At 48.2% G+C, this 15,070-nt stretch overlaps 1 protein-coding gene and 1 pseudogene across 3 annotated transcripts; both read right to left on the bottom strand.

The window, feature by feature from the left end:
- Positions 1-113: 113 nt before the first annotated feature.
- Positions 114-6,215, bottom strand: LOC108927928 (inositol polyphosphate 1-phosphatase-like). Of its 3 annotated transcripts, none has more exons than XM_018741566.2 (6): positions 5,779-6,215; positions 5,068-5,303; positions 4,469-4,529; positions 4,180-4,374; positions 3,889-4,063; positions 114-2,603 (listed from the first exon to the last, which is right to left on the bottom strand). In XM_018741566.2, the coding sequence occupies exons 2-6, from the start codon at positions 5,269-5,271 to the stop codon at positions 2,084-2,086; spliced, it is 1,155 nt and encodes a 384-aa protein (XP_018597082.2). In that variant the 5' UTR covers positions 5,272-5,303; positions 5,779-6,215; the 3' UTR covers positions 114-2,083. The 3 variants fall into 3 exon arrangements, with proteins under 3 accessions (XP_018597082.2, XP_018597092.2, XP_018597102.2); XM_018741576.2 differs by having other exon boundaries at positions 5,974-6,215; XM_018741586.2 differs by having other exon boundaries at positions 6,110-6,215.
- Positions 6,216-8,972: 2,757 nt separating this feature from the next.
- LOC108928252 (leucine-rich repeat transmembrane neuronal protein 2-like) lies at positions 8,973-10,044 on the bottom strand (annotated as a pseudogene).
- Positions 10,045-15,070: the final 5,026 nt, after the last annotated feature.

Below are 15,070 nucleotides of genomic sequence, written 5' to 3'. Positions count from 1 at the left end.
AGCAGCAGAGAGAGACTGTGTCCGCCGTTTTAAGGTATATAATAAATAATCTTATTAATAAGTGTCGACTTCATGAACCACACAAACACATTTTGACATCATTTATTTAGATGATGTGAAATATACAAGGGATATATTTAATTAATAACTCTTACAATTTCATGTTAAAATATTCTTTTCGACAATAACAATTAACCATGTTAAGTTTTTTCTTTAAGAACTAGAACATTTTTAACAGAAATATAATGGAAAGCTATATTTCTTCAGTCTCTTAACTGCATCTGCATTCATCACCATTAAAAAGAAGAAACTGTCCCTGAAAGGAAAACGCTGTACGAACACAATGGGTCCCCAACTTCAGAGCAAAATAATGGAAATTAAAAATTCTTTAATGGACAAGAAGTTTCTTTACAGCAGCACATCAGGGTGTCAGCTGATACTAGTAATTATAAACTTAACAACGTTATCCAACAATTTCTCATTACCTGCACAGAGCGTAGGTCATTTGTTTTCCTTTTCAAATAATGACTTAAGTATCTTATCTTCCTACAATATAAAAGACAAACTCTGAATCAGGAGTACAACTCAAAAAATACTTGATTGTAACCGAGCGGTTAAGGTTTACCTGGTTAAACACTTATATACTCCGAATATACGAATATACCCCTGCCTACACTGCAGAAATGATAATAATAAGCAAAAACTGAGATGAGGCAAAAAATGCACCATTTTCAAACAAACTGATGACTTGCATCACTGTTGAAAGTCACCACAACACAGCTGAGCGGGGCTGAGAAACTGACAGTTATATTCATGACCTGCTACATTTTCATTGACCAGCAGGCCTGAGCATCATCTGTGGGGCTTAAAGCTGCGTTTGCAGGCGAGACAGGTAACTACGCAGGTACAACCGGACTCTCCAAAGAGCAGAACAGCATATTTTGATAACATTTGTGACACTCAGAACTACCCAGAAAGTTGAGCACAGCGAGTCCCGCGTTTGTGTTTCCACAGATGAGTCATTCGCACCCTTCACAGGTGTGTCAGTTGAACTGAAATGTCAAACCACTGCAGTCATCGTTCTCTGAACTTGTCTTATTTTGCAAACAATGACAGTTTCTAGTTCTTTTTAAAAATGTCAGCAATTTACTACAAATTAAGCCTTCAAAAAAAAAAAAAAAAAAAAAATCATTCGGAGTAAAAATTGTTTCATTGCATGGCACACATTCATAACACGTGTCATTTACAGAACTGAAATGTTTACCCATTTATATGGCTGGGCGTTTACTGAGACAAAGGTAACACTCAGGGGTCCCTGGAGCAGCAGGGACTTTCCTAGCATGTGAAGCGAACACCTCGAGGGTTTCAAAAATCCAGTTATTTAACTACTGTGCCACCTGGTGCCTCGATACAGAAGACAGCTGAGCTCTAGAAGTTTTTTCTGCTTGTGGTGAACGGCAACCTAACAACTGACTACTCATACGGGGCCAGTTCACATAAACCCGGCCAGAAGGCAGCACAAGACGTGTCAGCCGTGGTGCTCAGTGCATTTGAACACACAACGTGTCTGAAGGGCAGCATCTGGAAAATTTGGCAAAGCGAGGGTGTCACATTTTCCAAACCTGTTCAGCGTTTTTTGTTTTTTCTTCTTCTTTTTTCAAAAACTACACACAGAAGCTCAGTCTGAAACCTAAAGGCTTAAACTATAGACATATTCAGCTCCATAACGACTGATTACATTTAAATACAAATATACCTGTTACCATAGCTACAGCAAACCATCCTGCACGTAAACGTTTCCAAGCTAGCGGCAAGATTTCGATAAACAGAACGGTGGTTTTTCAATCCGTGATTCTTGGGAATTTGCAAAACTGCTGTGTCAGGATCCACACACTGCAACTTCCCATCTAGATTATCAGAAAGCATGTTGAGACTTTTAAAAAATGATAAGAACAATACATGTGAAATTTCCCCATGACTGCACCGGGGTGTTCATGGGTGTTTACGACCCGCAGAAAATGCAAATTGTGCACAAATGAAATGCAGAAAAGCTGGAAGGTGACACTGACACGATCATGGGTCACTACAGCGCGACCGTGGAGAGCAGCGCGAGCACCGCGTCCAGGTGGGCCGGTGACCTGTACGCCACGAGGCCGCCTTTGTTCGCCCACCTGTCGGCCCCAGCGGCACCCTCCACAGGGGCGTTATAGACCAGCTCTGGCCGCAGCTCGGGTTTCCCATCACGCCTCAGCCTGAGGCACTCCTTGAGGTCAGCCATGCCACCTCCCATGGAGCGCAGGATGGCATGAGGGCCGCAGCAGTCCCAGCGGAAGGTCGTGTCCTCCGAGAACACGTACGCGTCCACGAGGCCCAGCACCACACACAGGCTCTTGTACCCGGCGCCGGCAGCGTAGTGCACCCGTCCCTCGCAGGCCTGCAGGAGCGCCTTCTTCACACCCTCCGCCTCTCCGGTGCTGAGTACGACGGACATCAGTGCCTCCTGCTGGCTGCCGTCTGCCCCTGTTGTTCTCTCTCCCGAAGGCTGGAGGGAAGCGATGTTATTTGAGCCTGACGATATTCCCCAGTAGTACTTTCCATTCCACCTGCAGGGATACATAATGAGGCTCTAAAATTTAACTTCCAGCCAGAGAAAGACACTGCAGAAGATGAATGACCATCCGTTACGACCACAATGAAGACATACCATGTATATATGTGTGTACACACACACACACACACACACACACATATATGTATCTCCTCTAGAAATAGTCATTCATTTTTGTCCACTCTAGAGAACATATGATTGAGTAGAGCAGATCCCCTATTTACAAACCTAATCGGGAGAGTTGGCTTGTCACTCGAGGCCTGGTCTCTGGTGGGTCTGGGGTTCGAGGCCTGCTTGGGGTGCTTTGCGATGGACTGGCGTCCCGTCCTGGGTGTGTCCCCTCCCCCTCCAGCCTTACGCCCCGTGTTGCCGGGTTAGGCTCCGGTTCACCGCGACCCCACTCGGGACAAGCGGTTTCAGCCACTGTGTATGTGTGTGTTTGTCACTAAGAGCGTTGTCACCACACAATGTCTCACAAAGTCGCTGGGTGGACTTTGCATGTTTTCTGTGTGTGTGTGTGTGTGTGTGTGTGTGTGTGTGCGCGCGTGCGCCCTGTGATGGAATGGCATTTCATTCAGGGCAGACCCCCCTCAGCCTTGCACCCAGTGATTTCAGGATAAGCTACAAACCCCCGCAACCCTGCTCAGAACAAGCAGTTAATGTAAATAGGTGAATGAATGGATGGTTTGCAAGCTGAACGTGAGGGTTAGAGGCCCATCATCAACTCTACATACAGCTGCTCATGCAATGTATGCTGGGAAAAGTTGCTCTATTGTACTAATTGACTGTACTTTGTGTCTCTTTTTTTAAAATTTAAAAACATTGTAGGAAGGTGATCAGGATTCATCTATCCTGCGTTTTATGCACCTACTCGAGTGATGAACATCGATGCAGAGTCGAAAGTAACAAACTAGGTTTAGTTAAGAATCACATGTCTGCAACTATGTCTCTCTCTTCTAATGTAATGAACACACTTTATTTTCTCTGAGATGTATGTCACTTTGGAGAAAAGCGTCTGCTAAATGAATAAATGTAAATGTAAAATTTAAACGTCTCTGTATGTCTCTCTGAGTTGGAAGGTGGGAGGCAACCGTGGGATAATCTGGAGTCTCTCTCTCCCTTGGAATGCAGAGGGGAACACGACAGCCCCCCCCAGTGAGCTGGGATGCTTCACTGGAAAGTCTGGGACCAATTATGTGTCTCCTAAACTACATGTTACAGTGTAGATTCTCAACACAATTGTTAACGTAAATCTGATCAGACAGGCTTATTAGTCTCACTTTTGAGTTTTCGGATCCAGTGCAGCAAAGGGCTGGTTGACGACGCCCACGAGCGGCTCCCCGGTCTGCAGGTCGTACACCCCGATTAGGACAGTCACGCACTGCAGGCCCTGACTGTACACGTTCCTGTCTGCGATGGAGTCGCTGATCCCTCTGATGTACTGAAATGTGGAATCTGGAAGACAGCACACAGGACACACACGCACACACACACCTCATCACCGCTGTGCCCCTGATGTTTCGGAATGTTGCGTTTGGACAGTACCCTCTGGTGAGGGCTGTTGGCGTTACCTATGGGGTCCACCCACACTCCGAGACGGTCCTGGGGAAGGTGGACGGTGCCCACGTCCAGGTTGGAGACAGCTACGTCCCGATGCGCGGCTCGAGCTAAAGCTGCCGCCGCTGCCATGTTTCCGCCCAGCACCTTACTGAGCAGCAGGCAGGTGTCCTGCTCCGTATCGCACACCTTCACCTGGATCTTCTCACCTGCCAACGTGACCAGAACTTAGAGCTCCCTGCTCCAAACTGAACTGTAGCAACACATACTTCACAAAAATAAGATCATCGTAAATCAACTTACCTAACCCGTTAGTGAACTCATTAGATTCCTCTCCAAATATGCAGCCCTCAAGACCTGGGAACTGAGCAACCGATCAAAACAATGTCAATTTTTCCATAATTTATATAGAAAATTCCATCTGTGGCCTTTATTTCTGCATTGTAACTAACTGTAGAAGATCTGGTCACGTTTTTGGAACTTCTTACACTGGGCTACATGAGCACCCCAATAAATACTGCTACTTTCCGCCACGTGCTGTATTCAGGCGGTAATAAGCAGGAGGTCCGTACCTTTGAAAATTCATAACTTGAACACTCCCAACATGAGAACCTAATGTATTTGTATTTTTATGATGTACTAATTCTGTCTCTTTGGTGCCGCAACCCCGTTCTGTTTCATTTTCCCGCAATTAAACAATAAAACAAAAATGTAGCATCTTCCGGAGTAGACCGCGTTGTCATAGAGACTAATCCCAGCGTTTCGTTTCCGATGCTGGAAACATCCTCGGGGTTCTGCATCGTAAGCCGTTAGACGTCGTCTTCACGGATCACTGATGTAGTCTACATCAGTAAAACAAAAAGTCCAAGGTGTGTGTAATAAAAAGGAGAATTTCCATCTACCTCTTTTCCAATGTCATGCTTTATAACTTCTTGCACCAAGACATCTGCGAGCGTCTTGAAGTCAGCGACAAACTTCTTGTTCTTCTCGCCTTCCTTTTTCTCCTCGACGAGCAGGCCGAAGAGCGCGTCCTCCTGCCGGCAGGAGCGGGCGATGTTGGCCGCCTTCTCCGAGGCGCGCACCAGGGCGCACGCGAGCTCCGACATGTCTCGGCGCGCGGGGTGGTGCGCTTCTTCACCTGCACGGAGCGGAGAGGGGTAGATCACGCCACCGTGCGGACAACAGTACATTTACATGATTTATCCGACACTTTTGTCCAAAGCGACTTGCAACCACGTTAAGTTACTTACAGTAGTTATTTACCCATTTGCACAGCGGGGTAATTTAACTGGAGTAATTTAGGGTACGGGGTACTATAGCTGGGCGTGGGATTCAAACATGCGCCCGCTGGGTCCGAAGGAAGCAGCTCTGAGCACTCTACCAGAAGAAGCCCAGTGGGGAGACGCCGGACTGTACCGGCTGGGGGACGTCGGCTGGATTCTCCACATTTCGACCAACAGCTTCATCATGATAAGAATTTAATTTAAAGACGTTTAAAAAACAATGTATTCAAATTAGATCTAACATAATTATGCAAACAAAATCTCAGCTGTCACTTTCACTTTGCAGTCGGAAGGGTTTGGGTTTGAGTCCCACCCCCTTTCAGTACTTACCCTGAACTGATGCTGGCAAAGTCAGTGAGCCCGCTGCGCTGTGTGTGGTTAAATCAGTGTAAACTTACTGTAAAGCTGCTCATCTGACTTACACATGATGATGATCATCAAGTCAACTTGGACAAAGGAATCGTATAAATATATGGAATATAATTAGTGTAACTAAGAATTAAAATGACAATGAGAGACACACACACTTAGCGTCGCCACATCCCGAGTAGCTCCTTTTTTCTGCCGCCCAGCAGAGAGAGAAACCCTCGTCTAACAGGAACGGCGCGTAACCGCGCAGTGACGGGAGCGCGCGCGCGCGCTAACGCGGGGCCACGCCCACCTCCAGCTCCTCTCCGACGCTCCGTTCGCGGTCTTGTTCATCGAAACGCACGCGGCGAAACACCGACGCGCGACACGCAGAGCAGCTCCAGGTCAGCGGCGCGCCAACTGCGTCATCTGTGCGCGCCCGACGCGAGCGCTCTTCCGTCTCACGGTGATGACGTAGAGGGGGGCGGTCCGACCCGGTCTGCCACAGGAATTCGCCGTCGATGCGGAAGCGATGCGTTCAGCGTCGTCGCGCTGTTCGGAGGCCGAGCTTCTCCTTCAGCCGAGCAGCTCTTCCTCACCCACCTGGATAGCAGTGATCATCATGATGTGTGGACGACGACGCCCGTGTGAAATTCCCTTTGTCTAACAAAAGAAGCGAGAGAGAAGAAGAAAAGTGTCTTTCTTACAAATGAATCCACAAAGTTTACCCGCCCGCCCGAAGTAGCGCTCAGAAACATGATCTCCTAATTTTTTTCAGTTGTGCAGAATCGAAGAATTAGAATCATGTCTCTCACTCACTGCACTCGAAGTGTTTTTCCTCCCGTTTCTCCTCTTTCAACATATTTTTTGCTTGGATTTCTCAGAGATATAATTAACCTTGTCTTTTTATTAGAAACATATTACACAACGGACGGTGTAAATTCAGTAACTAAAGCCTCTCTTTCCCCTCTTTGTAAAGAAATGAAACATTATGATTAGAAGAACTCTGTTCTACTTTCTAAAACCCCAAAGCAGAGAGAACTTTGCTTCTAGTGACGCCTAAAGTCACTGGTGATGAATAAGTGTTCATTTACATTTCTGTACAACATATGTCTTTTTATATTTCTTTTTAATCTGTTTCCTTGTTCATTTCATGTGTTGCTTTATTTCTACATTTTTTTTGTTTATTCCCTCTGGCATTGTTGTTTGTTGTAATATTTGGATCTGGTTCCATGTTTCCTTTATGATCCTAACTTTTCTATTTACTACTCTTTCACAATAAAGTTTGTTTAAAGAAAGATACAGTAAATGAGAATTATTAAAGAGAATCAGCTGCAACTTTGTTATTTTTATTAACACAATACTATAGTACAAAAGATAGCAACAGGCAATAGCATAAATATACAATATAAAAATAAAATTAAAAAAAGGACCAGGGAAATAGATGACAGTTTAAATGAAAATTTAAATGAGCGATTTACAGTGTAATTGTTTTTATTACTTTTTATTATTCTAGTCTAGGGTAGTAAAAATGTACTATTTGATTTCATTCCAGAGAGCTATAAAGTCAGGTTTCTAACTAGAGCATTTGCATGTATGGTTATGAAATTTGCTTATTAAATTAGATCGATTAAATAAAATTGTTTGTTGTCCTCTCTGCAGGAATGGAAGAAACCAAACAGCACATTTTCGTCATTTGCAATGATGAATATTTACATTGACGAAATTTTGCACTTTTTGCCAAAGTTTTACAACATATGAGCAGATTGATCTTCACAGAAAAGAGTTTACGTTTACATTTTTTAATTTATTAGAAACTTTTCTCCAAAGAGACTTCCGATGAGCTCTATGTAGTGTTATCAGCCCACACACCTTATTTACCGTGGTAACCTACACTGCTAGATACACTACTTACAGTGGGTCACTCATCCATACATCAGTGGGGAAACCACAGTTTATGTCAATGTCATTTTTTTGAATTTCTCAAGGTATTGACTTGAGGGGTAAATTCTGCGGATCAGCGTAAATGATACCTCTTAAACATTATTTCCGATACTTCTGTGGTAACAACCACGTTTTCCTCCAGCACACAGGCCTGCTACTCACACAGAAATCCAGAATGAGATGACGTAGCGGTCATCTGAATCCCATCGGTACCATGTTTTTTGTGACTAAACCGTCCGACAGGATCCTGAGGCCAATTCTGTTGTGACTCCAGAGAGTTTTCAAATTACAAAATAAAGGCTTTTGAATATCAATCCCTCAACATTTGTTTGCAAGTTACACTTGGGGTTGATCATAGTATTTTCACACCATCATAATCTAGCAATATCATCTTATAACAGATCTTATAATACAATCTCAGTTGAGAGAAAAGGCCTTTAACGAAAGCTCTGTTTCAGTAATCAAGGTTTGTGCAGATACATTGAAATCTGAATCCAGAAATTAGTACATAATGTGTTTTGTTGCGTGGGGGGTGCGGTGGTGCAGTGGGTTGGACCACAGTCCTGCTCTCTGGTGGGTCTGGGGTTCGAGTCTCGCTTGGGGTGCCTTGCGACGGACTGGCGTCCCGTCCTGGGTGTGTCCCCTCCCCCTCCAGCCTTACGCCCTGTGTTGCCGGGTAGGCTCCGGTTCCCCGCGACCCCGTATGGGATGAGCGGTTCTAAAAATGTGTGTGTGTGTGTGTGTGTGTGTGTGTGTGTGTGTGTGCGCGCTCAAGACTAACATCAGTGTTCATGAACATTATAGCGCCCCCCTCTGGTACCCCAACAAAAAGAGTCTGGAAACAAACGTTGCTACGTGCTCTTCATCAGCGACATCAAGGCAATCATAAGGATAAACACTTTGGACAATGTGGTTAGTGGTCTCAAACAGCTGGAACTTGTGACCTCCGTGACTTGCCCATCCACGGTTTTGGATCGCACACTGGCATCCCAGCATCCCCCAGAAGTGACGCATGCATAAACGCAACATAATAACCAATCAGATTTAACTATACGCAGGCATTGTCCAATAAAAACTATTTACATCCTTATCCTCTGCAGTGCCACAATATGTGACACACATGAAACCTAAATATAAATTCATATAGTTTTACCCCGCCGTGACAGTAAAGAAGGACCAATGAAACATCCCGGCCAGCAGCGTACAGTTTGCTTCAGACTGGCATCCACATGTTATGCTCTAGCTTTGAGAGTCGTACGACATGTCGCTGTCCTCACTCCAGTGTTTTCCCGTGCGTTTTTTCCTGTTCCTCTCTGCCATGACGATGGAGGCCACCACGGTGATCACGACGGTGAGCGTGATGATGAGCACGGTGACCGTCTCGGCCACGCACAGCTTCGACTCGACTTCGGACAGCTGGTGTCCCCACAGCTCCTGGGGCTTGGTGCAGTGCAAACTGCTGTAGTCGTCCAGGGAGAGGCGGCGCACGTCGCGTAGCTTGTGAAAGACCCGCTGCAGGTCGCAGTTGCAGTGCCACTGGTTGCCCTTGAGCAGGATGTGGGTGCTGTAGCTCAGGATGCTGAGAAAAGTCCGGAAGCAGATGGAGGTCAGGTTGTTGTTGGTCAGGTTGAGCACGGCCAGGCTGGTCAGCGGGGTGAAGACGTCCGCATCGATGACCTTGATCTGGTTCTCCTGCAGGTGCAGCATCTCCAGTCTCTGAAGCATGGGGAAGATGCCGGCGCTCAGGCACTCCAACTGGTTGTCCTCCAGGTGCAGCTGGCGCAGGGATGTGAGCCCTCTGAAAGCCATCTTGTCGATGGAGCGGATGGCGTTGGCGCTCAGATCGAGCCTCTGCAGCTCTCCCAGCTGCAGGAAGCTTCCGGCGCTCAGATGTGTGAGTTTGTTTCTGGCCAGCAGGAGCTCCTTCAGGGATCCCAGGCCCAGAGAGAATCCCTGGCCCAGCGAGGAGATTGTGTTCCTCCTCAGATCCAGCTTCAGGAGGTTCTCCAGGGGGCAGAAGGTGCCGTCATCCAGAGAGCTGATGTTGTTGTCACTGAGGAACAGCACTTTCAGTCGGCAGAAGGACCTGAATTTCCCACTGGGGACGGCGCTCAGCTGCTGCTTGGACAGGTCCAGGTGTTCGCTGAACATGTGACCAGGGTGCTGTGGGAGGAGCGGACTCGAGTAGTTCACAGGCTGGAAGTCCTCCCTGCAGCCCCCACCCTCCTCACAGCCATCGGCCTCAGGAGCAGCTGAGGACCACAGTGTGGAGAAGAGGGAGAAGAGCCAGAGGTGAGATTTCATCTTGGGACACAGGTTAGCAAGAGCTGGACTGGGACGAAAACCTGAAGCAAAGAAGAAATGGTTGTTTTTAAAGGGTGACAAGGATGAAGAGCTTTATAACATCCATCCATCCATTTCTGATCAATAACTGCTTGACCAGTGCAGGGTCACGGGGGTGCAGAGTGTGTCCCGGTGCACACTGGACAGGACACCAATCCACCACAGTGCAATCACACACACACACACACACACACACACACACACACACACAGAGGCAATTTAGAGTCAACAGTCCACCCAAAACACATATCTTTGGGCTGTGGGAGGAAACCAGAGCACCTGAACAGGAATAAAATATGAAAATTTATCAGTAACACATAAGAAAGCTGCATGCAAAAACTGTGATGCCGAGAAATTCGTACCTGTGACCCAGCAGCACAGCACTGGGACTCAGCGCTCCAGAGAACTGTGGCGTCTGGCCGTTGGGGGAGGAGTGCTGCGCCGTTCCTCGCTGCCGTGTCTGTCGGCAGGTGGCAAGCGCCACGTCCGGGGCTGTGGGGGGAGGGGTCTGGGCCCATTGAGCGCCGAGGGACACAGCTGACAGGAGACACAAAGGGAGAGAAACAGTTTGTCAATAATTCAGGTGTGTGCGGCACCCACCCCCGCCCCCAGCCCCACACACGAGACGTGTTACACGTTGCTCAGGTTGCACAGCTGACTTCTGCTGCCCTTTGACTTCCTGGAGACGGAGAGCAAAAAACAAAGAGCAGGTGGCATGGTGGCACAGTGAGTAGCGCTGTGAGACACTGGGTGGTGCGAGAGGACGTGGGTTTGAGTCCCCACTCAGCCAGAGTGGAGTTGGCATGTTCTCCCCGTGTCTGTGTGGGTTTCCTTCAGGGGCTCTGGTTTCCTCCCACACTCCAGTGATATGCTGTTCAGGTTCACCCATAGTGTGTGTGAGTGGCAGAGAGAGTGTGTTCCGCTGATGTACGGATGAGTGACCCAGTGTAAGCAGTGTATCTAGCAGTGTAAGTTACCCTGGTGAATAAGGTGTGTGGGCTGATTACACTACACAGAGTTCGTTGGAAGTTGCTTTGGAGAAAAGTGTCAGATAAATGAAGTAAATGAAGTACCATAAATTACCAGTATTCCTTTGGGGTAAAAACACTGTGTTCACATTCTCTCAAATATGGACCTAAAAGCCACTGACACACTCTCACACCTTGAGCCAGATTCAAATTCACACCAAATGCAGAGCCCAGGCACCAGTGCCACCTGCTGTGCCACCCTGTTGCTGTTGTGTTGTTTTGCATTTGTGTTTGCGCTTTGTAGGAAAGTCGCCAGCCGTGACCGAGGTTTTTACCACATGTGTTGCTCACTGTGGGTAAACGCGTTTTGCCAGTGAAAGGAACCGTGACGGACCATCTGAGAAGTAGCCGATTCCCCGGTTGACCAGCTGAGGGAGCAGCTCTCATGCAGAACGCTCCTTCCTCGTGCGGCAGCGCCAAACGCACAGGCGGGGGTTCGGGGTGGTAAGGGGGAGTGGGGTAGTGTGAGCATTTATCAGTGCGGAGTCAGGAACGTATTTCTGGTTGATGTTTAGTCCCCCCCCTCCCCCCGGGGTGCGGGCAACCGATGAGACAATCAGCTGTGTGGCTTCACAACAGGCCCGAAAGGTTTTGATCCGGGTTCGGTTGGACCGGTGCGCGGTGGCCGAACTGAAGGTTTGGAGCCAGGGGGTGGTGGGTGGGTGGGTGGGGGCGATGGCGATCACATGACCATCACACACCAGCCAGCGTAACCACCATAAGAACGGTCCCCGCTCGTATCACTCAGCTCCTGGCTATCCTGAACCACGACCTCGTGTGACCTTTACAGGGCAGCAGCATACAGGACCTGGAGCCACGTGTCGGGGCTGAACGTGGCTACGCAGGTGCTCTCCACCTCACTGATGGCAGCAGGCGCTCATCGAGGACTCGCCGCTTGGGTTTCGCTTGTTTTTCATCTGCGACCAAAGGGCCTCACTGGACCGTCCTTGGTTCTGTGTGCACATAGTATATACAGTGTGAGAATCATATGTGCACTGTGTCGTGTGTGTGTGTGTGTGTGTGTGTGTGTGTGTGTGTGGCACGTTTCTGTGGTTCATCTGCAAATAGACTGTGGCATTTTTCCATATTTGGTCGTTAAAATGAACATCGTGCTCAGCAGCAGCACGGTAACTACGGGTTACAATTACAGTACACAAACATTTAAAAACATCAGTTATGTCAAACCCAGTGAAATAATTGAAAATAAATCTAATTTTAACGTTTCTGTACCATTAAAAACAGGACACCGTGGGACTGGAGCTGCGGTCGAAAAAGCCAGATGTACAAGTAACCTAATTTTGCACGGCGCACAGTAACCTATATACTGTAGGTGTGACCATGCGTGTTCAAATGTGGCCACTTGCATATTTCATAGCGGTTAATGCACCACACTGGGCCGGGAACTGAAGCATTAAGAATCTCCTTGACGCTCGCAGCTACCGGAGGGATGCGAACCAGCAACGTGGCGGTGTCACACGGACAAGCTGCGTGTCCGTAGTCCCGTGTTTGCGTCCAAAGCCCTTTGTCTGCTGTCGATGCACTCTGTTCGCTCTGAGCTCCGCACCGCTTTGGAGAACGGATGTGACGAAGAAATACGTGCGAATGGAAACTCGAGTGTTCCCGCACTGCGTCCCAGCTGCCGGTGGCGTCTCATACTGGGTCTGCGGCTCCAAGCTCTTCCAAGGGCCGATGAGATGCCCTGGACGAGGAGCACCCTCGAGCAGCGAAGTGGACGACAGGAAAAGAGGCGAGTGAAGAGATGAAGGTCACTCTGCTCACCGGTGAGTCGTCCGTAAATATTTACTTTTGGCGCATAAATAGCTCGAGACCGAGACCACATCCAGGCGTCATCGCCGGAGGAGGCCGGAGCCAGAAACTGCCCGAAGAACCCACGAGAGACACACACACACGTGTGTGCGTATAAACGCACGAGCCTATATATGCGCCCAAGACACGTACGCACAGTAAATATGTGTGTATGTAGGATGCCCTGGATGCACACATCCTCTTATTCACTTGTATATTTTCATATTATTTCTTTTCACCACAAGTTCAGAGGATGCACTCAGCTCTTCTTTACTGACACATATTCCAACCCCTGAAACCCCTATCCCAGAATCCTTAGCGCGTGGCCACAGGTTGGGCCTTTTTTTCACTAGAAACACATGTCTTCGGTGTGTGGGAGGAGACAAGAGCACCTGGAGAACACCCACACGAACATGGGCAGAACACACACCTTCGCACCAGCTGAGTTTGATCTGAACTCACAGCCCAGGGGCTCTGGGGCACCAGCGCTACCTGCTGCACCGCTGTGCCTCCAGAACCGTGTGACATTTAATCATTCAGTTTCCCGGGCGCTGCGGGGAGGAAGGGGGGTGTCGGATATCGCAGAGCCCCGCCACGGGGGGTCCGCTTGTACTGTACAAACACTGTTTGTTTTTGGGTGGGGACCCCCTGCTGTGTCCAACATGGCAGCATCAGCAGCCAAGTGAGGCAGAGAGCAGCGCTACACAAACCCAGTGTGGAAACACACACACACACACACACACACACACACACACACACACACACACACACACACACACACACACAGCATTACAGAGTTCATACATAAACCACATGGATTTGTCCATCATGTAGGGTGGGAGTGTGTGGGGTGGGGATGCAGAGACTGCACTGCATTGAAGTTACAGTGTGTCTCGTGACATGGGACCCACCAGCAGGTGGCGCAGTGGTTAGCGAACTCGCCACTCACTCCAAGGATCTGGGTTCAAATCCCATGTGCTGCTGTAGGACCCTCGATCAAGGTACTTACCCCGAACTGACACAGTAAAAATGGCCCAGCTACATGATGGTTAAATCAGTGTAAGTAGCTCAACAATATGAGTACGTGATGCTCTGCTGCAGTGCTGCAGTGGTGTTTCAAATCCGTGGCGCCTCTCTGCTCCTCGCACTGCAGGGGGCACCATGTGCATCATGGGAACACGGCGTCGCTTCGCCCTCCACCTGTGTGAGGTGGCGCGTCATTACTGATCACATCTGCAGCAAACAAAGGTGGTGTTGTTCGCGACACACTGATAAGGAGGCAGAACACACACACACACACACACACACATATGTGTGTTGTTTGACGATCCACATCGGTGTGGCTCCTGTGAGCTGTGGGAAAATAGAAAGACACTAAACTGGTTCTTGATTCTTCTCAAAACAACAGACAGCTTCAGCGTACCTCACCATGGTACTTTACCACAGGGAGATTATCCCGAGAGTGACGGTGTGACCTTCCGCTCTCGCATTTAGCCCAGCTGAGAGAATTAGATTTTAACAAACATCCTCAAAGAGACAAGGCCCTGGGTTCGAACCACACCTCCTGCTGCAGTGCCCGTGATCAAGGTACTGACCCTGAATTGCTCCAGTAAAATTACCCTACTGTACAAAATGGTAAACAAATCAGTGTAAACAGCTTAGTGCACAAACCTCACACTGTAAGTGGCTAAAATCCAAAACTAATAATCATAACAAAAATAAATGAGCAGCACTGAGCCCTTGAGCCACTTGATTGTGTGCAAATATACAGACACTAATCTTTCTTTGTGCTCCTAAAGCTCCTCTAAGGCCTCTGTAGCTCCACACACTTATTACAATGGTTGACCTTCGCGGTGTAAACACGGTTTCGTCGCTGTTTAGTGTCTTTCACACTGAGACCATCGAGGGGATATGGTTTGCTCCATCTGCGAGACTCGATCATTCGCTACACCCCAACCAGACGGCTACGCTCTTCCACACCTGCTCGCTTGGTGGTCCCGCACACAAAGGTAAAGCACGGAGGTTCTTAGCTCTGGCTCCGTTGTGGTGGAACGACCTCCCCCTCTCCCTCAGAACTGCTGAATCCCTGTCCACGTTTAAAAGGGTTTGAAAACTCACCTCTTCCAGACTCGGTTCTCCCATCATCTCTTAAG

The sequence above is a fragment of the Scleropages formosus genome, chromosome 12 (genome assembly GCF_900964775.1).
Source record: "Scleropages formosus chromosome 12, fSclFor1.1, whole genome shotgun sequence".
NCBI lineage: Eukaryota > Metazoa > Chordata > Actinopteri > Osteoglossiformes > Osteoglossidae > Scleropages > Scleropages formosus.
Note: the sequence above shows the minus strand (reverse complement) of the source record. Positions and strands in the feature narration are given on the sequence as shown.